Source organism: Battus philenor, unplaced genomic scaffold, assembly GCF_028537555.1.
Source record: "Battus philenor isolate CCGP_79_NKW_IND1 unplaced genomic scaffold, ilBatPhil1.0.hap1 SCAF_9, whole genome shotgun sequence".
Taxonomy (NCBI): Eukaryota; Metazoa; Arthropoda; class Insecta; order Lepidoptera; family Papilionidae; genus Battus; species Battus philenor.
The window spans coordinates 12,538,280-12,561,933 of record NW_027181759.1 but is presented as its reverse complement, the minus strand read 5'-3'; the positions used below and the strand labels follow the sequence as shown (position 1 = coordinate 12,561,933).

At 31.8% G+C, this 23,654-nt stretch overlaps 2 protein-coding genes across 2 annotated transcripts; one reads left to right on the top strand and one right to left on the bottom strand.

Moving 5' to 3' along the window:
* The first annotated feature begins 1,036 nt into the window (after positions 1–1,036).
* LOC137932336 (uncharacterized) lies at positions 1,037–4,027 on the top strand. The gene is made up of 5 exons (XM_068775939.1): positions 1,037–1,058; positions 1,550–2,239; positions 2,308–2,391; positions 3,437–3,567; positions 3,701–4,027. The coding sequence occupies exons 1-5, from the start codon at positions 1,037–1,039 to the stop codon at positions 4,025–4,027; spliced, it is 1,254 nt and encodes a 417-aa protein (XP_068632040.1).
* A 3,216-nt stretch (positions 4,028–7,243) lies between these two features.
* On the bottom strand, positions 7,244–23,311 carry stc (nuclear transcription factor, X-box binding stc). Its single transcript, XM_068775433.1, has 17 exons — positions 23,194–23,311; positions 21,728–23,089; positions 20,946–21,125; positions 20,031–20,250; positions 19,231–19,394; positions 18,035–18,239; positions 17,312–17,436; positions 16,293–16,420; positions 15,759–15,912; positions 14,708–14,904; positions 13,945–14,069; positions 12,301–12,486; positions 11,214–11,303; positions 10,678–10,876; positions 10,396–10,548; positions 9,134–9,270; positions 7,244–8,472 (listed from the first exon to the last, which is right to left on the bottom strand). Exons 2-17 carry the CDS (start codon positions 22,932–22,934, stop codon positions 8,355–8,357), a joined length of 3,588 nt encoding a protein of 1,195 aa, XP_068631534.1. The 5' UTR covers positions 22,935–23,089; positions 23,194–23,311; the 3' UTR covers positions 7,244–8,354.
* Between the last annotated feature and the right edge of the window lie 343 nt (positions 23,312–23,654).

The following is a 23,654-nucleotide window of genomic DNA, read 5'->3' as shown; positions in this document are numbered from 1 at the left end:
ACGCCGCCAATGTTGCCACAACGCTATACGTTGCGCAACTGTCAGAAACTTTTATGATATACCCGATTTTGAATAATTACTAGCCATGTTGCCAATACATATTCCGTTTGGAGCAGTTATTAAAGAATTTCATTTAGAATAATGAACCTGTCAACTTCTTAAGCTATAATGTTGTATTTTGTTTATTCAAATTATGTTTTAAATCATTAACCATACAAGTCAACATGAACGTTTTCGCTTGCTGAGAAGTCTATATGGCTCCAATAGTTGTTTATCCGATCTATTATATAATTAACTTTCATTTACTATTTTTTAAAATCAATTTAAAAATGTAAATGTATATTTCGAAAAAGGATTACGTATAACAGGTAAAATAACTTGATAACTTTTCGTGACCATAATTTCACCTGTGCGTTGACCACTACTGGGCATAGGTCTTCTCCATAGATTTCCAATAGAAGAGGAGAGTGGCGTACATCCAGGTTCTTAACCAGGTCGTCTGCCTATCTTGCGGATATCTGCGCTCGCCGGTTCGTTATCTCCACTCTAGAACCTTAAGGCCCTGCCATTTCAACTTGCAAATGGCTGCGAAAATATATTACTTTCATGCCATAATAGATTAAATGTTATAGATACGAAATATTTTTTTTTAAATTTGTAATCTTATAAAGACTGCTAAATAAGCATACATTATATCATCTTAAAAGATATATCAAAGATCTGCGGGAAATGTTATCGTGTTATTACATCATTCAATCAAACAAGTCGACGTTGAAATTTTGCATAGAAAGTAGAATTAAAGTTGTAAGAACTTTAGCAAGAGACTGTTGACGTCTCAAAACTGCTTACATAAACCTCTTTAAATCAAACGCCAAAAAGCCTCAAGCGTCGTATCATCTTTTGTTTTTAAATAAATTATGTAATTTCTGGCAAATCAAGATCTTTGATCTTGAAAATTATTTATTTTGTATATGAAACTATTCGGACATCGTGTAAAGGGTCTTCTGTGCCTTCGTTTGCGCGAAAAAGGGAATTGATGGATTATGTGGAAACACGACGTAAGTTGGATTTTCTATCTACGGACACTGTTTGCTGCAGAAACTTATAATATTCTAATAGAGATTACTTTTCTTGGTACAGTAAAATCTATCTACAGAATCATTAGTTGCACAAACTTTAAAGAGGTGAATGTATAGCTCATTTGTCAGCAACTATTTCCTATCAACCTATATTAAGTGATCACTAAGAAAAAACTTTTTTTTTCTATTAGGTTATGGCAGGCCAGATAAGAAAACAATAATTATTTTAATGCGTAGTAATCCGGAATTCGAAAACTATTTTTCTTACTTTATTTATTATATCGGAAACCATTGGTTTTTGGAAAGTGTGTACAATATATTAATTGACAACAAATGAGCTATACATGGCCCCCTTAATGCTTAAACACCTATAAGCAATCACTGTTTATAATACAATAAGAAATGTTTCTTAATAAAGTTTCCTAACGAAAAGATCCAAAAAAATATTCACCATTTTGTTTTTATACTAGATTCAACTAAAAAGGCGAAACGCGTGCGATCATGGTACTTATACGAACAGTATAAGTCTTTGGAAAATAATCAAATACACGGGGCACAGGCTTTAAAGGATAAATCATGTCAAGAGAAAATCTTACACCAGGAGCTTGAGGAGCGACGCGTTCGACGCCATCTTTGTGATCAATCTGGCATCTCGCAGAGCGAGTGTGGATTACCAAAAGGCATAAACAGCGACGCCGGAACACTGGCAAGCGCTAGCACTGATGACTTTATCGACAACTTCTGCGATTTTCAAGAGACCGAAGGAACTGTTGTAAATTTGGACGAATCTTACAGCCTCACTTTAAATCAAAGCAGATACGATAAAAGCGACAACGGAGCCATTATTACCTACAGCGAAGAAAGCTCTAATTCAACAGAGAAAGAGATCGATATAAATTCAGATGTTAAAACGGACCTGGAGGTGGTTAAACAGAACATCGAAGAAAATATTCAGTTGCAACTCGAGACGATTGAGAATATTCAGTGTTTAGAGAGATATGGCAAACAACGTATTGAGGATAAAACAGCTCCTGAACTGTTGAGCGTGCTAACTGTAAAACAGAACAAAGTTTGCAGCTCCGCGGAGTACGACAATAGTCTATACGCTATATGGTCGCGGCTGGTTTCCTTCGCTTACCAACTAATACGATTAAACAGAGGTAAAACCAATAATCACCTTATGAAATTAAATTATCTGTATATCAACTAATTATCTTAATTTTTTCAGGAAATTGTTACTACGAATATAGCTCTCAGTTTATGGTTGCAGTGTTAGTTTGTGATGTTCTATGCAAAGGACTTAATAGAATGTGTAAGTTATGAAAAATATGATAATTAAGAGATTCGTATTGATTTATTCGCAAGAAATCACGCTTGTAACCGAAAGCTATTGTGACCAAAAGGTTCTCGAAAAGCCCACTAGGTGGACCGATGACGTAGTCAAAGTCGCGCGAAGTTGCTGGATGCGGGTAAGACCAGTCATCGTGGCGATCTTTGAGGAGGTCCTTGACTTGCAGTTGGCGTCTATCAGCTGACATGATGATAATGATCATGAATTAATAATTCACTTCAAAAATAGAAATAACAGCATGCTAATTGGAAAATAAACAGTCTGAAACAGGAGTAAATTAACTAATTCATCTAAATTTTAAAAATGACAACATTGCAATAAAACAGAAGAAAATTTACCGCTTCGGTTTTTAAGCTAACGTTTAGGTTAAAATTAAAATAATTTGGTCACGGAGCGTTTCACAGAACACATAATTCTGAGAGAGCTTACGCTTGCTTGCAATGATTGTGCGGTATTTTATTGCTGTGTGCGGATTGCTAGTCTAGCTAGACGTGTTTGATAAGACGCACACGATATGCTTAAGAACAGACGGTTTGGCGTTTGTTTGCATACTTTGTTTTGCCGATCATACCATGCATATTGTGAAGAGATATTACTTTAAAAAGTTTTTGAATGCAACAAACGTTTGCTTTTATTTTCACAGTTACTATCACACTAACCTTTTTTTTACATTCCAATTCTTATTGTGTATCTTTTTTACTTGATTCAAAAACTGACAAAAGAATTAGCTTCAGGTTTCAGCTGGCAGTACTTTTTTTAAAACCGCCTTTTGTAAAGATTTTGAGATGAGTATTGTTATGTACAATTTTTTGTGTGTTATCTTTGACACGTAATGAATGTGATTATTTGACATCCGCCTTGTGGCCCTTTCAGCATCATTCGTCTCGAGGCTATGACCAAATTACAAATAAAACAAGCATAACGGGAATTCATTTCAAACTGCAATTGGTAATACTTCTTTATTAAGCTTTTAGGATATATATTGTCAGTCATAATTTAATTTTAGGTGATATTTTGCAGCCCTTCGTTTCGCCCATTAAATTTGATGAGTCTGATGTTAGCACTGTTTGTCAAAAGAAATTAAATCATAACGAGTCAATGAACTCATTATTTTTGACAGGAATAACCAAAAACAAGGTAAGATAAAGTTGCACATAAATTAACATTATAATAATTATTTAAATAAAAATTTGTAACTAAATATGAAAGAGTATGCAATGTAGAATGAATAGAATTTAAAAAATATTTTTAATTCATCATTTATTTTTAGACGCCGTTATTAAAATTAAAAAGTTCTAGAAAAAAAGGTCAAAGAAGAAATGGTATGTGGCGGCGTTTTGCTAGAAATTCAAATGTCAAAATGAAAAACAGTAAGTGCTGTGCGTATGTGTGTAAATGTCAACCTTTACACGGTGTTGACACATTATCAAAAACGAATAAAATTGTTGCCTCTATACGTGATAGTTGGTCAGAGTATAATCGGCAGAAGCATTTATGCAATCATTATTGTAAAGCTCCTAGTTTAAACAAAATTGTTAATCCTATGGTGGAACTGTCTAGGTATATAGATAGTGTACTTAAAGATCTTGATGATTAAATGTAATAAAAAATTATTGTGAAATATATTAAAAATATTTCACCCCAAATGGTGTATTCTTTAATTAGCTTAAACATGTAAATGTTGGAAATTTAAAAACTTATTTACCTTAGACACCCCGAAAAATAAGCAAGATTTTACCAATTTAATTGTTTTTGTAGGTTCTTATTGAAAAAAAAAACTATTGGAGATATGCGTATTTGAGAGGTCGCTAAGCAGTTCGCGCGGTTGGTAGTTTTCTGAAGTACGAATTTTTTATTCTTGTGACAAGACAGTCTTTCAGGTCAATTAAAATGAAAATCAACAAATTTGATGAACTTTGTCTTCCGGAAAAGTGAAATAATAGAATTTACGAACACAGGAATTTGACATGAATTATTTCACTAGAATTAAGTTACGCATATTATGGCCACTTCTAGATAACACTAATTGATATACCTGCATCAATAAAGGGATGTAATCTTTTTGCAATAATTTTTATCTGTTTTTATTTTTTTGTGACTAATTTAAAACAAAATATTATATTAAAGTGAAAGCCAAATTTATAGCTCATGTAAATCTTTTCTCTGTAAAAAGTAGCCTTAATTTTAATCATTTTTACGACAAACGTTTGTTTCCACTTAGTTAAAATAAATAACCCACCTGTACAAACATAAGCTTGGGATAATTATTATACTTTATTGGATGTTCTAAACATCCATAACCCAGCATTGACAGAAACATATTTATTTATTACCTATTTTGACTTACATCTTACATTATCTATCTATTCATTACATTTATTGGAAATAATTGCAATCTTTCATATTCCGGAGTTAAAGGTCTAGAATATTTGTGACATGTTTGGCAGTTTTTCACAGTTGATAAGATAACATAAAGATGAAATTAATTTATTCAATTTTGGAACTTTTAACAGAACTAATATTGATTGTCAACCTATTATTTTTTATCTATTTATTTTTTAACTCTTTATTTACGTCATTACAATTGGATTATGAAAATGAAAAAGTAAAAATAAATTCAGTGTATCGATTTTTTTAATTCTTTATTACACAATTATCTGTACAATAGATCCTTTAAATCCTGATTTTACTTTCACCACAGAATTCACCATTGTTGCTTCAAAAATAATATTAATGTATGAACCCATCACCACAAATTTAATAATATAGCAATAATATATATTTAACATCACACTTGTGTATATTGAATAAATTACTTTAAATATAAGAACACAACATTCGTTTGACACATGTTATACAACAATATATTTTCAAAACATGTCAAAATGAAAATGAATGGATCTCGATTAATAAAGATGTATGTACTAAAGTGTAAAAAAAGGTTTGGCCATTCTGAAGACTTGGTCTATAAGATATTGATGAAATGTCTGTGGTCATAGGGTTATAGGCATTTTTCAATCAAAATTATGTCACAATGTCTATAAAATCTAAGCAATATTGAAAGACATTTGGAGGTTAGACACATGACCGAAGTGACGTTTTTGTGGCTGATAAAAAAAATGCATTTTAAAATTATCAATTTTATAAAATCAACTATTATAAAACATTTTTATTCATGATTTGCATTAATTTTAGAAAAAGTAAATTATTATTTACTAAGTCATCAAAATGTCACTTCAGTCTTGTCTACCCACTTATTATCTCGGTATTTTGCCTGTACGACAAACGTCAGAGTAAGCAAGTGAAGATATTTTTTTATAGGAAAGGTAAAAGCAACAATTACACCCATTGATATGCCATGTTAATGTGTTGTCTACAAATTAAATACTGCTTTTTACGCTATGACAAAATAGCATTAAAGCTATTTTTATATCACCTCATTAATATATCATAGTTAAGTTTTGGCAGTGAATACTAGTTTAATTATTGCTATGTAATAAAATGTTAAGTAATGCATTGAATAATAACACATAGATAAGTTGGCTATCAAATGGTGTTACATAGACAAAAATATTTATTCTTTACTGCATCATAGTAATACTAAAAGTGCAGTGATATCACGTCTACTAAATTATGGTAATGTTTTGACTGAAAAATGTGTACATATTACAATTTGTTTGTGTTTCAATTATTTTTATTGTTGCATTTTTTTTTGTTAACAGTGTGAATAAACTTACATTCTATGTTTTATTATTCTATGATTTATTTAAGCACCAATTTGTGTAAGCGATATATTAAAGAAGCAAGTGAACATTTTTTTTAAAGTTGATTAATTCCATTTTGTAATAATAATCTGTAGTATGTGAACTTTGTAGCACATTATTAGGAAAAAAATCCTCTCTAGAAAGAGGTCACCATCAACACTAACGAAGGTTTTAAAAATCACATTATATTCATTCATGAAATTAAATACATTTTGTCACAACAGTTTTCATTAACATTAAGGGTATATTTATTATTCAAGTGTATTATTTAACACTGAGTGAATATTAATTAACCAAATTTTGCAATAAAGAATAAAAATAATTGTTTTCATAATAATTTTAAAATAAAAAAATGTGGTGGATTATTGTTATAATTAGGGGTAAATAATTTTTAAATATGGATAATATTCAATATATAAGGTATTGTCGTTTTATTTGTATTCCAATTATTTAAAACTATTCAGTTTATTTAAAAAAAAAAAAACAGAAATTTCAGTTTCAAAATATTTTTTCTATCTTGCAATTAATTAGTGTATTTTTTGCGAAAATCAAGCAGATATTTATGTAATTAAATTGCATGTAAATCAAGTTTTTTTTTGCTCAATTAATGCAGTTGAAGTCGTAATTCTAAGAGGTGAGCAAACCATATTTAAAAAAAATTTCACTATAATATATTTTGTATAGCAAAATTTCTGATGTTGGTAGTAAATCTTGTTTCATTTATTACCACCTAGAGATTGCTATGACAATTTAAATTACGTTACAATTTTCTTTTATAATTTTTTAGTGCACTGTTTGAAAACTAAACACCTGAATGAAAATTATCAAATGAGTCAAACTGATACGTTTCGTTTTTAATACTAACAATATCAGTATATTGTTAGTAAAAAAAACACTAATCATATGTGGGTGGGTAAAGTGTTCTGAACAAAAATATTTACTTGTAGATGTTCAATTAAGAAATCTTTATGATTAGAATTGAACAAACTTAGATGAATTTCTGTATTAAGTTAATATTTTGTGTATAAATAAATAAATTATAATTTTATGTTGCAGAAACTAAAAATTATTTCATGTTATTAATTTCTGTCTTAACTATAAATAATTTTAAATTTTACTATATTCATGATGTGATAATGTTATGTTTATTTGCATTTATAATATTATAGATTCGTCAGTTCTGCAGTGAACGTTGACAACTTAAGAATATATTTATATATGTTTCAATATTTCAATAAATGAAAACCATCGAGCTTGTGATAAATATTTAAATGTAACACTTCATAATTCAGTAATGACCACCATTTTTTAATCCTATCTACAAGAGATTAATTTTGATATTTTTTTGTTATTTATTTTATAGTTTTGAACATTTTTTTTGCTAATTTTTAGATTCATTATAATAGTTTGCTAAAAAAAACTTTTAAACTGGAAGATAGAATGTGTCATATAATAAGTAGGCTGTCTATAATTATGATTATGCATAAACATATTCAACAATTGACCCTAGGCAACTTGCTCAGTATTTCTAGTTATTTTTTGTTATATATCTTTTTACTATTATGTTGTATTAAATATTTTTTAACAAATGTAAAAAAGACATGATATATAAACACTGAGCAGCAACTAATTTACTTATGCTATGTCGTCCAGACAAGTGGCAAGTGACCAAATAATATAATGATAGAAATTAGATATTTTGGTTGATATAATTGATACATAAAGCTCGGATAAACAGATGCATATTTGCTTGATGTTATTTATACTGGGATAATATGGAAGTGGCTTCTAATTCACGTGATTCGAAAATTACAACTAATATATAAGTTATTTGACTATCTAGAATATCTTTCGTTTCAAATAAATGACGACCGAAACATAAACAAAAGAGATGAAAACACAAAAGTTACAGAAATACCCATAAATTTCCCAATATAAAATATGTATACATCCGAATATTGAATGTGTGTTACATTGTGATTGATTATAACTTGTTTTTTAAATGTGTTTGACTAATGAACTGTAAAGAAAAACCAAAAATAACACGTTCAAATTTAAAATACAAGATATATCAACACTTCACAATGGATTTAAGTTTTAACGCTTAAAATAAATAACGAACGTGTCACTGGCCTGGACGTAAAATTGAGCTAGTTACGTCTAGTTGTCGGGCGGGTTATCGAAGTAGTCTATCTTAGGCTCTGCGTTCGCTCGTGGCTGGCTTCGTGATGCCCATGCGTTTGTAGAAGTCAGTGTTGCCCAGCCACCAGCAGTTCTACTGTAAAAAATGAAGATGTATAATATTTTATCATGTAATACTTATTACGTCATTATCATATTATCCGATAGATGCTCACTGCAAAGCAATGGCCACCCCAAAGACATCATCATCATCCCATGACCACCACATTTTATAATTTTTTTGGAAAAATATAATTGATGTACATATAAATTAGGAATAAAAAGGAACACATGACCTCATACACCATATACAGGTGATTATTTATAGGTGCAAAAAGGGATGAATGCACATTCACTTATTTACTAAACTAACTAATAAACTGTTGTTTACTACCTGTTACTGCAGACTACCAGATGTTATTGGCCTGAGACATTCCAATAGAAAAGATGATAATGTATCATATTTCTGAGTGATCATTTTGCTTAGAGTGATTGAATATAATCTTTGTGATAGTATAAAGATGAATGGTTAAGTTTTTAGCTGGCTCTTTGTAGATCAGCATTACAAGCCAGTGTGGTCATACTAATTAAATTAAAATAATTGACAATTCAAAAGGGCGTGTAAATGTAAATACTTACTTGAATAAAGATATTTCAAATATAGGTATGGAAAGCGATGTGAAAGCTTTAAAAAACGTGACCTATAATGACCCAAGCTTACTGCTCACTTATAACCTTTAGTTATTCTTCGGCCTTACCTGGTTGTCGTAGTAGGAGTGGCTGCAGGTGCGGTGCTTGTAGCCGTGGCTGGAGCGCGGAGTACGGGACCAGGTACACGTCGTTTGCCCGCTTCCCGAGCCAACACTTCCAAAACACTCATCGCTGGCAGCCAAGACTGTAATTCAAATTTCGATATATTTATTACACTCAAAATTAACAACCGCTTACGCTCGATACAGTAGTGTAAGACATTTAATTACATTATATTTAGTACTTTAACTAATATTTTATAAAGTATAACTAAGTAAGATACAGCCTCTATGAACTCAGTCAATTGTAGAACTGGTGAAGAAAATTTTAAAAAATGTATTAGAAACGTGTGCTATAACATAGAATATATAAAGACAGGGTATATATTTATTATTTATATTATTAATACATTATATTTTGGATCTTTAATAAAGATCACAACTTTGAACCGGCATGAAATTGATGCTATGGAGGGTTTTGAACGTGCCTCGATAATTAATATTAAGAGGCCAAAACACAATCTTACGGATTTTTTTTTTGTTATTAATTTTATGAATATCCTTAACACAGTAATTAGAATAATCAATTCTCTTTTGCTTCATAGACTTTTTAAACATTTTTATGACTGCCACTTTAATTATAGATCAAGTTTGATTACAGTAGAAGGTATGTTTTAGATAGTATTACAAAATTTATTTGTTATAAATGATGAAACCAGGATTTCCTAATACTGAAAGTTCTAAACAGATATGAATTTTTTTTATGATTGGCTTAGACTGCTGCACAAGCGACATTTGCATATTCCGCGGATTTCGGGTAGGTAGGACACAATGGGCGCCTAGCTCAAATCTTATAATAAGGTAGCAAAGCGTGACGTCTCGCTGTGAAACCTTGACTGAACCGCCGAGCTATTAGATCGCCTAGGCAGACCGCTCTATCGAGTGGACCTTGGTTGTGGCAATACGTTAACAATACCAATTTAGCATTCTATTTCAAGGGCGTTCGAGTTACGACTCGGTCGATTATTGTTGTCTGTCTAACTTGACTACCGCTTCGGAGAGCGTTAACGCAGGGAATAGTGGTGAAAGAAATTTCAGCTAAACTATTTAGAATGATCGGGGAATAAATATATAACATATATCTTCATGTGGTATTTATTTATCCCTTCTTAGATTGGACTCAGAGTTATTTCGCAACTGTGCCAACATTGGATCATCATTTCCCCAGATTACTAAGCTAATACAATTACAAAGGTGAGAAGATGTGGTACCTTTTCCCTGTCTGCGGTGGCGACAACGTTTCGGTTAGGCTCTGCATCATAAGCCACGCTCTCGCATCCGAAGTGTTCGCATAGCTCGTGGATAAACTGCCGCTTCTGACGGTTCATAGATGGGAACGAGTGTGCGCGGGTCTTTTGCTTTGACTGCAAAGAAACATAAAAAGAAGTTATAGAAAAATCTAGGATGCGAGTGGAAGAGGCACCTTATAATGGTTGCGTTTAAAAATAAAATTTTCTCTCTGAAATAAAAAAAATCATTAATGATGAGATTACCTTCTTAGCGCGTTGAACGAGTTCGGAGAGGCAGTCATGCACGTGGCTCGCAAAGGCAGGCTCGCGTGCTGCCATGGTTCGCACGTGTTCACTGTAGCGTGGCGCAAGCTTTGCTGACACGTCGGGGTTGCGGATCTGCAGCGCCAGTGCCAACTGTCGGCAGCGGGCCTCCATGCGGCACTCGTCGTCGCACTCCAACCTGGTTTATCATTATCATTATCTAACCCAATCAAAAAATTATTTGAGTTTAGATCAGTGAAACCATGTGCCGACATTATAGTTTTTTACTACCGAAAGGAGATAAAATTCCGTAGACCCTCACTGATAAATTTTGATCCTCCATTTTTTTGTCTCCTATGGACTCTCGGAGATCCAACAGAACAGGAGCACTTTAGGAAGTAAGGGACCAATCAATAGATAAAATGTATATATTATACATTAACATATTGAGTATGCATTATCTGGATTTATATCAACATTCAATGTCCTTGAAACCCATATCCCAACTAACTATCCAACTAAGACAAAATACTTACGTCTTTAACATGGCGCCTGGGCGTTGTACGTCAGACAGGTCTACAGAACCTCCTTCTTGCATTTTAGTCGCAGCGAGAGCACTCATCATCCTAGTAAAAAAGGAAATGTTAGATATTTTGTACAATGTGTGGTGTTAAAATTTAACAGATGTGAAACTGTAAGTAAGGTAGGGAAAGTGGCTCTGTACCTAACTGCACACACTTGCCAGTTCGAATTAGTCCTGCTCACTACAAACATTGCATTATTTTACCACACATCACAGTACAGTTTTTGTTATTTGTCAAATAATTGTATCAATATTTACAGTTATGAAAAGACTACAAGTTTAGTAGCACATACATTTTGTTCAGAAATAAATAAATAACATTCACTCTTCCCAATTTTATGAAGAATTATGAAACAATGTTATATAAGTAAGCTGGGATATTTTCAAATCTTTATCGATCATGCATACTTTGTGTACGGGCGGAAATAATTAAATGTAATGAAAACCCGCTATGTTCCTATCAACTCTAAAATATCGCTTGTATCTGGGAGTAACTGATTTCCAAATATGGAAACACCCAGAACATATGCGAAGAAGTTTTCTTTGGCATACATATTTATAATAACAAATATTTTTTGTTATTATGAATATATTTACACTAAGAATTTAAATTTATGGTTAAATACAATGATTATGGTCTAGGCCCCGTGTCTGATTCACCATATGCTTGAATTCTGTGATGTATGTAATATTTTCACTACTCACTAACAAAAAGATTAATATATTCATGAAACCCGTTTTTCCTTAAACCAATAGCCCGTAAAATACATGTCAACTCTTAATTCAAATAAGGCCTTCATGGTATACTCCACCTACATGCTCTCACCGTGAAAGCAAAAGGCATTCATTTAATTTTTGTGTACATTCACAAGCGGGAAGACATTGCTTAGAGCGTCATGTTAGTTATGGTACTCTATACAATTTTTTTTTTTAAATTCGAGGACCTTTTTAAACACACCGTTTTACAAAAATTCTGATTCTTTAAATACTTTATTCTCAAATATTTTTTGGTGTGAGAACATAAAAGAAGGGTCATTTACTTGGCGTAGTCCCGCGAGTTGTCATAGCACGTGCGCTCGGCAGTGCGACGGCCGCAGGGACAAGTGGCGCGAACGGGCTTCTTGCAGGGCGAATTGCTAGGGCAGGCGCCTCCGTTGTCCACGTGGCACGGTGCCGCGCATGCGTGCCCACAGCTTGCGCGTTTCTCTGTACATGCCTGTCGACATCTGTACAGCAACCAAATACAGCAATTATAATTTTATCATATGCAGTCCTAAAACGCCAGGGTAGTTACTAATAGGTGTTAAAGCTTTAAAGGGGTAAAGGTGTAGCTCATTTGCAGTCAATTAATGTATAAAAAGAATACAAAATTTGTATTACTACATATTAAAACTAATTATTATTTACTATCTGTCACTGCAGACTGTACTGTTATTGGCTTGTCACATTCTAAAAAAAAAATAATGCAATATATTTCAGAGTAATCACTTTGTACTTTTTGCTGACAAATGACCTATATGTTCATTCCTTTGAAACTTTTAAACCTATTTCGAATCACTCTGTATAATTGGATGTGTTATAATGACATGGGTTTTATAAGAGCAGGAGACCAATATCTATAACTAATCATAGCATGCCGTTTCCTTTCAATCTTTAACCGCATTGGCAACATCAAGTAGTATAGAAGTAGTAAATTGGGAAGATGGGTGAAGCATGTTGTTGTTTACAATGTTTGATATTTTGTTGTTCCCTGTAAACAATGTAGCATATACATTGTTCCCGATGATGATATGTTGAACCCTTGCTAAGTACACAACATGGATTTTACTAGCGACTCCACAATATGCCAATGTTCATATAGGCTAAAAGACTGTTTTATATATTAGGAGCTTCTAAGATATAAAATAAAAATACCTATTATCCAATATAGGCTTATGAATTTGTGGTTTGCTTTAATTCTCTACTTATAAGTGGTTTTATAATGATAAGCTCCTATTCAAGTAATAACCGAGGTATTTCACGCAATTTGTAGTAATATATTATTTTCCAAATAGACAGGTATCATCTTCCCTCCTTAATGTGAATGTTATGTCATTTTCAAAGACAATCTGAGGTCCATCCTTTGCTCCATCCATGCTTTGTAAATTTACGTGATAAACACATTTCTTGGATCCGTTTGATACTAGAAAATACATTTTGTCTCGTGATAGATAAACATCAATATATTGTCTAAAAAGTCTGTAGAATTTATCACATTACCAATACTGTATTAATGTTAAGCATACAGTGAGTCATTATTGTAAGTTTTGACCCATAATCAATGAAATTATTCCTAATAAGCCTTTGCATTCGAAAATTTGGTTTAACTGGACACTTTAGGCTTTTATTGAAAATTTTTATTAAATCAAAGAAAATTCAAAAGCCGATGCAGCAAAGCATATGGACAGTCAGTTGATTTTTAATGCAGCATCTTAATAAATAATCAGTTGGCGTAACAACTCGTACGGGCAGTCAATTGACACTTATCATGAAGCATACAGATAGTCAAGTGACTTTTAATGCAGAAACTTTATCACAATGTTATTATTATTAACTAATCATATTGTAATTCTTAGATCTAGTCTCTGTTCTTACTACTGCGACACAAATAGAATTAACTACAAAAGTAGATTATGTAAACATACTTGTCAGTGTCACAGGGGCCTTTGTGGCAGGTCTTTGTGCATGTGTGTTTGCCACAGGGAAGAGGCTTTCCGCAAGGTAGTCCGCAAGAAAACTCTTCTTGGGAACACGGTATTGTTTTACGTTCCTGAAATATAAAAAAAACAAACTTTATCAAATGATAAAGTATTAGAAATTAAATCAAAGATGTGTACAACTAACAGAGTATACACCATAATATATATTTAAATCATAATCACATTATGAGTTAATAACCTATAAAAAATGATAATACACTTATTATTGAACTACTTGTCTGAAGAGATTTTCTGCAAAAAAAATATTGGCCTGTTGGAGATCAATTTAAAAAATTACTTTTCTTTGCACTTTACCGCATGTTTTGGTTTTGACTGACGACAAATGTTTGACAGTTAGAGATTGGTGTTTTGATTTACATTGATGACATTTACATAAGAAAATTATGTATGGATAAAAAATGCTAAATAGTAAAAAAATTCTTTTCATTTTTTTTGTTCATGAGGAAATTTTTCTAACTTTTTCATTATTTAGATAGAGAGAGGTTTTGAGATTTTTAGATGGATTACATATAGTTTGTTCATTAGAGATCTTGTCGAAAAAATTAATAACATCAAGACTAGGTTCAGTCTGAATTGAACCTTCATTGTTGTGTCACATTATGGGAGACAAATTTAGCACCAAAAACAATTATTAACTAATCAACAAATTCTGGCTGATTCTGATAAAAATAATTTATTTAATATATACCTCATGTTGCCCATGACACATCTTAGTGGTGAGTACCACACAGGGCGGACAGTCCCCAGTATGGCAAGCATGGTGTGGTGGGTGTTGGCATGGCCTCTCCCGACGGCAAGGCGCGTGGCATACCGGCGGTCGGGTGCCACAGCGCACCGGAGGCAGGAGTACTTCAGCACCACATTCACAATGGAGTTCTACAAAGCCTATGGAATGAACATATATTAACACCAAGTATGACCACATATATTAACACCATTAAAATGAAAATATTTTGCCTACACACACTATTTTCAATACAAAGAAATAGTTCTCTAGTTAATTTTTTATATCTTTAGATTGAATAATGTAATCTAAAGATATAGATTACATTAAACTTTAATTTTTTTATTTATTTTATTTAATTACTTGATAATAAATAATGATTTCATACAAAAATGTGTTGTCTATTTTGTATACTGCAATACTTAAAATTAACACGTATCGAGGCACAGAAATTTTTGAAGATTTTCAGGATCATTCAGGTCGCATGGGGCGTAAACGACCCACATAAAAAATAAAAGTCATTTAAGATGTATGCTTTACACTTTTTCAATACTGCAAAGCTATAATTAACGGGAAAAGTTATAAATTTTAATATGCATTACGTACGTGCATACATAACGTGAAGTTATCTATATTCATTTGTTTAAGAACTCTTTGTTTTTCAACGAAAACTGCAAATGGCCTAAACGGAAAGTGCAACGGGGGTCGTATACGCCCCACATGGCATGGAATGTGTTAATAAAGTAATTAACTAAAAATGTTCTAAATACTTCTTCCTTTATTCGATTGTCGTCAAATATTTTTTATTGCAAAGAACAGACCCTAGCCGTAAGGTTCTGGAATGTAGATCACAAAAGTGTTGTAGCCACTTGCTTGTTCTTTACTGAAAATGTACATAAAAATATAGCCAGACTATTCAAGCCATTCCCGAGTTTAATTTTTAGCAAAACAATTATCAATTCTATAGAAAAAAACTAATTAATGTAAATTACAAAAATTAACACAAGGTACTCACTAACGCGTGGACAAGGTGCACAATGGCCGGTGTGACAGAACTCTTCGCAGCGATGCAATTGACATGACAATGTACGCCCACACACCACAGCGCAGCGGTGGGACTGGGCAGCGCAGCATACGGTGCGGCAACGATGACGTCCGCAGGATAATTTCTGTAATGTTGCAATTCATTGTTTTCAGACTAACCTCATTAATATAAAACCATAACAAGGGCCAATACATTTTAGTTTAGAATATTTACAATGTTCCCCTAAATGTCTTCATTTAAACAAAACTTTTTAGAACTTATTGAAGATAAAGGAATAACTCGTAAATATTTAGATTGAGATATATAGGTAAACAGATTAACTGTTGATTAGATCCATTTTTCAAAAATTCTTTTATTTTTCTTAACATAGTTTGCAATTATATAATATATATATAAAAATTGTATATATGTGTAATAAATATAAAAATTTTAATATACGATTTTTTTTGTATTAGACAGTTTTGATTAAAAAATTATTTGCAAAAACCTTTTGAATAAAGTTACCTTGTTACACTTCTTTTGGCATAACACATTGTTGGACATTTCTGGCAATTCTGAGCATGGCACCTCCCGACTGGAATGGCCGCAACGGCATGGCAATGAGGTTTTATCGGGGCATGTCTGGCATGGTCCTGATAATATCAATGACAATTTAAAATCTAATTCATACACAGGTATACATCAATAATTATAATCAGAAGTAAAAGAAGCATCTACTAAACTGCATTTGGTCCATTACGGCTTGTACGCTTTTCCTGTTAGACAATTTGTATATCAACAACTACCTCTTCCATGTTGTTTCTTTACCAGCATGAAAAAAAAAGTAAGAATCTTTGAAATAGTCATAAGATTGTGGAATGATTTATCGCTGAATATAAGACGTGCTAACTCACTATTTTTAAGAAAATGGTTAAGAACTATTTAGAAATACGATTATTTATCCGTTAATTAATTTCTTTTTCTTTCTCCGTTTTTTTATTTTTTTCGGAGGCAACTGCGATCCAAGTCAGTTTGATGTTTTTATTTATTATTGTATTACATTAATAATATGTATTGCACCTTATTTTCATAAGTATATATGCCATATATATGTATGTATGATTATAAGTATAAATAACTACTTATTATTTATACATATAATGTTTCCATACAATGGTTGTTTGTTAGAGATTGCTTCATGTGATAAGACCGCTGATTGTACTTTTTGTTCATTATTATGAAGCTATTTATATGTATTTTGGCATGTACAATAAAGAATATTAAATTAAATTAAAATAAACGACCGTTACCAATATAATTAATTATACATGTATGTAAATCTTGCAGGATTGGTCATCAAAGCAGTATTTGGAAGAGATCTATACCTTGCAGTGGGTGCCTACCTGACGATGTTAAAATAAATATATCATTTAAAATAAATGTTCATGTACCTAAACCAAAGTTAGCAATAAGATACTTAAAAGTTAAATCTATCTATAAAATAAGTAATAACTGTTAAATATCAGAATAAAAAAAAAAAATACCTTCATGACACAATTGTTTACAAAAATGTTTATCTCCCTCAGGACCACAGGGTAATGGCTTAGCACAGATGTTTCCGCAGAGAGGAATTGGGTCAGTGCATGATTTGCGTTGATCTTTTCTTATCCTGGTTAAATAATTATATTTGAATAAATATTAATTAAGTATACATTATATTAAATAGTTAAGAACTAAATATTTCGAAACCTCAAACCTGATTGTGTTGGAATGAACGAATTGTTCAATAATATTTTTAAAAACTTTTGATAAAATAGTTGCTTCTTATTACAAATTATGTATCATAGTTAAGTTTGCTTGGCTTTATCTGCAACTTACTTTTAAAGCATGTCTTTTAGTAAGAGTAACTATATGTAATCAAAACAAGTTGCCAAGGAATTCACATTCCAGAATTACTGCATTTAACTTTTGAGAGACTACTTTGGGTTATCATAGGTGCTGATCCGTGTATTCACTACATAAATATTTTAATAAATAATTGAAACTGACTTTTATTATAACAGTAAGTCTTGGGGCATTTACAATATACCAAAAAATCTTACTCAGTCCTAGACCTGTACTTGCATATACTTATCATATACTTATATTCAACCACATATCTAGACACAGGCATACAAACATCCAGATATCTACACGCACAAACATACACATAAAGTAAACTTTTTCCAGTATTATAAGAAGTGGTAAACAAAGTAAGGATGTCTTACTTGGTATTGCCGCAGGGGCAGGTGCGAACGTTGTCCGGGCGGAGCGGGCAGGGGGCGCACGGCGGCTCATGGCACACGCGCCGACAGACGTGAGCGCCGCAGGACAGCACGCGGGCACAAGCAGAGCCACAAGACCAGGTAGCACAGGTGCCCGTGTCCGATGTGCAAGGTACAGAGCGAGACTTCGCAGCAGGACAATGGCACACTAAAAGTATTAATATATGAATACTAATGGCATAGCAATGTAATTTCAAGATAAGACACATTGGTTAATCATATATAAATATATATATACAGGGTGATGAAAGATAGATGCTAAAATTTTGAAAGAAGTGAAAATATAATGTACAATGGCTGACAAAAGAGCTTCACTTACATTCACCCCTTCTATTTCTAATTATCCTGTATAAAGCAATCACTCCAAAATATGTTAAATTTATAAATTAATTTTTATATAGGAATGTGATAAGCCTATAACTGGCAATAAAAAGTCAGCAGGGATATATAGTAACCAATAATTAATTTTAATATGTAATAATCAGATTTGAAAACAGTTTTTCTTACTTATTATGTTATTTATTATTTCTGAAATCATTCATTTTTGGATATGGTGTATCATACATAAGTTGACTTCCAATGAGCTATATATTCACACCCTTAAAACTTTTACAACTATTTTCATATATAAAGGGTTTCCACATATCTATCATGATATCTCAGGAACCATTACACTTGGCCACTTTAAATAAAATTTAGTAGATACATTACTTTCGCTGAACAGAGGTCAACTAAGAATGGATTTTACAAAGTTTAAGGTTAAAGCGGCATTTACTTAATATAATAATAATATGAATTTATGGCTCTTATAGGTGTAAAAGCTAGCCAAAATAATTTGCAGGGATTTAAAAAATCGAATTTGCGGGCTATGCATATTGGAGTGCAGACAATTATTGTTATATATATTTATTGTCATGGCACGAATTTTCTTTATTACATGTCTGATGACCACTGCTAACAATAACAAAACCTAAAATGAAGGGGATTGTGGCCTTGGGCTCCAGAAATGAATTAAAGTCTAATTTCACTCCTAGAGTAAATCAGGCAATAACATAATGTAATTTTCTTGTTAATTGTAATTTATGTACATAATTTAGTATAATTTTTTAGCAAGTTAGTATTTAAGCAAATTAGTATACCTTGAGTGACAGTCTCTGAACAATCATCACAAGATCCTTCATGACATTCCTTTTGACATTTATGCACTCGGCAAGCTAGTTTGCGTTTGCACTCCCTTCCACAAAGTTGCGGCAATTTGCTACTACATAACACGGAGCGTGTTTCTGCACCACAGCCACATTGTCTGAAATAAAAACATAAATAGCCCCATTTACATCCACATTGTATACTTGAGATTGATAAAAAGGCACTCAGTGGTTTAACAGATACATTAATAACTTTATGTAATTAGGATCAACATGTGTAGGATAATATTAACTTATCATCATTTCTCTAATGTTGGACATCAGCCTTTCTCATCATACATTGCCAAAAAGTCATCACATTAAATTTTAAAGAACTGGTTAAGACAGGTTCATCAATGTTTCATTATTGAGTGAGAATGAATAAATTTAACAAGGAATGATGAGATTGGTAGATGAACGGAAATATTCAATATAGCCTAGAGAATGGCCACTGAGACTTTGGTGGACAGATGAATATAGTTTAACTGCCACATTTTTTGCCTATTGGCAGTAAAGATTTCAGTGGGTTTAAGAGGCGAGAGCATTAAAGGCACTTAGCCTGTAACATGTTAGTTACTAAACTCATGTTGAGAACTGATATGATGTACATTTATCAATCTGAGCTAAATTAAAGCTCAAACAGTTGCTGTTATTAAAATATTCTGCAAAAAAAATTATACCCAACATAACAATGATTATAGAGAACAAAAAAAAAAAACAAATGGCAAAAAGTTTATTGTAGTCAAATAACTCACTTGCTAATAGTGGCTTGGCAAGGCGGACAAGGACCAGGGTGGCAAAGTAAAGTGCATGGGTGAGGGCAGTTCCTTGGCCGACGGCAGGCTTTACCACATGTGTGCGCTCCCACAGTTCCGCGCGAATATTCAGGTGACTTGACTGCACCACACATACAACGGTACTCGGTTGGAATCTCTTCACTTGTGTTTTGACAAGCTGGGCATCGCCATTTGCCCTCTGTGAACATTTAACAGCAATTGAGTCATTATCCAAATACCAACCAAGGCAAGGAAAACAGTTTCTGAAAAATGTTTGTTGTAATGGCTTGGCATTGTGTTATAGCTATAAAATATGAGGTTATATCCATTTTTCATGATTGATGACATAAGTTTTCAAGAAATTATTTTATTGATAATTGTAATCAATAGGGTACATGTAAATGTTTTTTTATTTAAATGCCAAATATTACTTTGGACCAATAAAGTACAGTTAATAAAATTTCTACACATGATGTGTTAGCTGTTCAAAAAGTTGTGGAAAAATTACGTAATAAGTTGGCCATATTTGTAAATGCAAGAACTAATAAAAGAAACAAATTATGTTTTATTTAAATTAAAATTTTAATTTAAAACAGAGAATGTAAATAACTGCCATGATCTGTATTTTGTAAACCTACATAAATTTTAAATTTATCTCAAAATAATATTCATATAACTGGGAAAACCCACAAAACCAAATAACTGATAGGGAAGATTAAATATTTTGTTTAAATTATTAAAATATATTCTGATAAGAATTTACAATAAAAAAATCAGTCTGTATAAACTTGCGAGCAATTTTGTTTTAATGTCTGATAAGAATTTAGTTCTGCTTTTTTTCAATTCCATAACACTTTCACAATTATATTGAGAGTATAAAGTGCATAAACTTACCAACCAGACTGCTCATTGCCCATTTCCTTATACACCTAAGGTGTAACACATGATAGCAGTTAGAGCACCACCAGACAGAATCTGTTTGTTTTACCCTTTCGCAGCACACTAGACATTCTAAAGTACCCCTGTCTAGCTGGTCAGTCAAACGTTCTCGCTGAGTCATTGCGGTGGTATTTCCTGAAATTAAATATAATGAAAAATTACTAAACAACTTATTTATAACTTATAAAACTGGTAATGTATGTTATATACTTTAAGATGCACCTATCCCATCTAATGGTATAAAAAAAAATTTACAAACAATTATATGCTTCATTGTAATACATGCAATATCTCTGGAATCATAAGACTTAAAGATATAAAATTTAGAAGGAATATTGAGTTTGACAAGTTCAAGTCAGCTAAGAATGAATTTGATGAAACTCCAATGGGTCATGGGGATATTCAATAAGTTTATAAATAATAAAATTATACATTGTTTGGATGTTGTATGTTTAGTGATGGCAAAGGGTAAACAAATACTCATTAAAATTTAAATTTAGATCGCACTGTAGATTTGGCATCACTTTGTCATTTCATTGACTCATAGTGACATATATGTTCATAGTATGACATACATTATATAGACATTCATGCTAATATGATTATATTGTTTTTATTACTTTATTTTATAGGTCTTCAATTTTTACCTAAATAGTAATTTAAAGAATTTAATTAAAATTTTAAAAAATAAGTTACTTATGATGTTTTTATAACTTTGGTGATATTTAATAACATACCTGCTGAATCACTTGTATTCTTTTCTCTCGCTTTTCCTCTATTAGGGCTAGCAGGTTTTTCAAATTTAGCTATCCTCTCTACTCGTTCATCTTTATACTGCATGTATGTATTAGCATATTGTTCATCTTCTGTAAAATTACGATCTACTGTTCTAACACGTTGACTACCAACCCAGTTTCTTTGCCTCCCAGAACTCTCACCTCTACCATTTCTCACATCTTGACTGTTTTTCGATATTGTGCTATTATAAAATGTTCTCCCAGCATCATTATCTTTATTTTTTGATTTAGAACTTTTAGTTTGATTGTTATCATTTGTATGCCTTTTATTTTCATTTCGGTTACCAGAGTCTAAGTTTCGATCATTCTGATTGGTATAAGTTTCTGTAGCTTGACTTTCTGTTTCATTATTTTGTGAAGAATTTGATTGAAAATTATGATTATTAGAATTGTAGCTATTATTAGAGTTACGATAACGCCCGTTGGTCTCTTGGTTCGCTTCGTTGTTACGTTTATTATCATAGCGACTACTGTACTCTCGGTTGCGATTATTGGTTTCTGAATTTTTATTTTTTTGAAAGCGACTAAAACTATTTGTATCAACTTGAGGTTTTGATGAATCACTATTACTAGGTCTTTCTCTCCAATTAGATTCTGATGATTTTGAAGTACTGCTTCTGGAGTCACTTGAACCATTGTTTGTAATTTGTGATTCTTGAGAAGTATTTTGAGATGTAGATGGTGCATGCAAAGAACTTTTTGGCACAAATTCTGTTGCAGTTGGTGTAAGTTTGGATTTAGTAACAATCTCATTATTATATGAAGTTGTGTCTGCTAAAACAGGGTTATATTGATTTTGCATATTTACTTGATATGTGTCCATATTGTTGCCACCATTGGAGGTGCTTGCTCCATAGTTATATTCCATGTCAGCATTTTGTGAGGGTATATTTTGATAATTATATTGATTACTTGGGTAGGTTTGGTACTGTAAATTAGTATAGTTAGGAGCATTATTCTGAGGAACACTATTACCCTGTATTTGGGTTAAAAATTCTTCAAAACTTACATATTGGTTGCCTGACTCAAATTGTCTGTTACCATAATACGGTTGATTTACGTATTGCCCATTCAAATCACCATTCCATCCATTAGGGGGCCCTTGGAATTGGTTGTTATAAGCGTATGAGTTATTCCATTGAGACATTTTGATAAATAGGGGTGAAATGTTGTGAAATATAACATATATTAATGGTCAACAAAACAGCAATTTTGCGTAATTTTGATGATTTTTAGGGTTTATGTTAATAGTATTGGCCACAGGCCGAAGCCTGGAGCCTTATAGTTTATTTCTTAGGCAATCTGAAATAAATGAAATAATAATTTCAATATCCTTATAAGAAATACGAATTTGGCTTTACTGACATGTGCTACTTTTCAATATTACAAGAGCAACGTTAACTTACCACTAATGTAATGTGGTATTACCGATGACTATATATAATAAAACTTTTCACAAACCAAAAATAAAGGAAAATAATTTAAGAACTCAAAAAATATTAAGTTTCTAACGATATGACAAGATGAATCGGATTCTGGTGAATGGGGAGGGGAAGTCAACGTTGACAGTGGGTTTTTTTCAAACAACTTTCAAAAAAATTACAAATGCAATAATAAAATTTAATAATGATATCCATAGCGTAAAAAACAATATATCATACAAATTAAATGCAATCAAATATTTTTCATCTCATTAAAATATTGTATTCATTTTGAGTAAACCAAAAATTAGTTAGTTCAACACTTTTTATGTAGCAACAAAAAGAAATTTTCCATGTTTGTCGGCTAATCATATTTTAAGTAGTTCGTGACTACTTTGATTTATTTTTAAATATAATTTATAAAAAACATTTTTAAGCATTAATCT

Excerpts from the sequence above, each read along its gene's own strand:
- LOC137932336 (XM_068775939.1), top strand. The coding sequence starts at position 1,037 with ATGGATTATGTGGAAACACGAC. Across the intron at positions 1,059-1,549 it reads GGATTATGTGGAAACACGAC|ATTCAACTAAAAAGGCGAAA; the intron begins GTAAGTTGGATT and ends TTTTTATACTAG. Across the intron at positions 3,568-3,700 it reads CAGGAATAACCAAAAACAAG|ACGCCGTTATTAAAATTAAA; the intron begins GTAAGATAAAGT and ends ATTTATTTTTAG.
- stc (XM_068775433.1), bottom strand. The coding sequence starts at position 22,934 with ATGTCTCAATGGAATAACTCATACGCTTATAACAACCAATTCCAAGGG. Across the intron at positions 21,126-21,727 it reads GAATACAAGTGATTCAGCAG|GAAATACCACCGCAATGACT; the intron begins GTATGTTATTAA and ends ATTTAATTTCAG. Across the intron at positions 15,913-16,292 it reads GCCAAAAGAAGTGTAACAAG|AAATTATCCTGCGGACGTCA; the intron begins GTAACTTTATTC and ends GCAACATTACAG.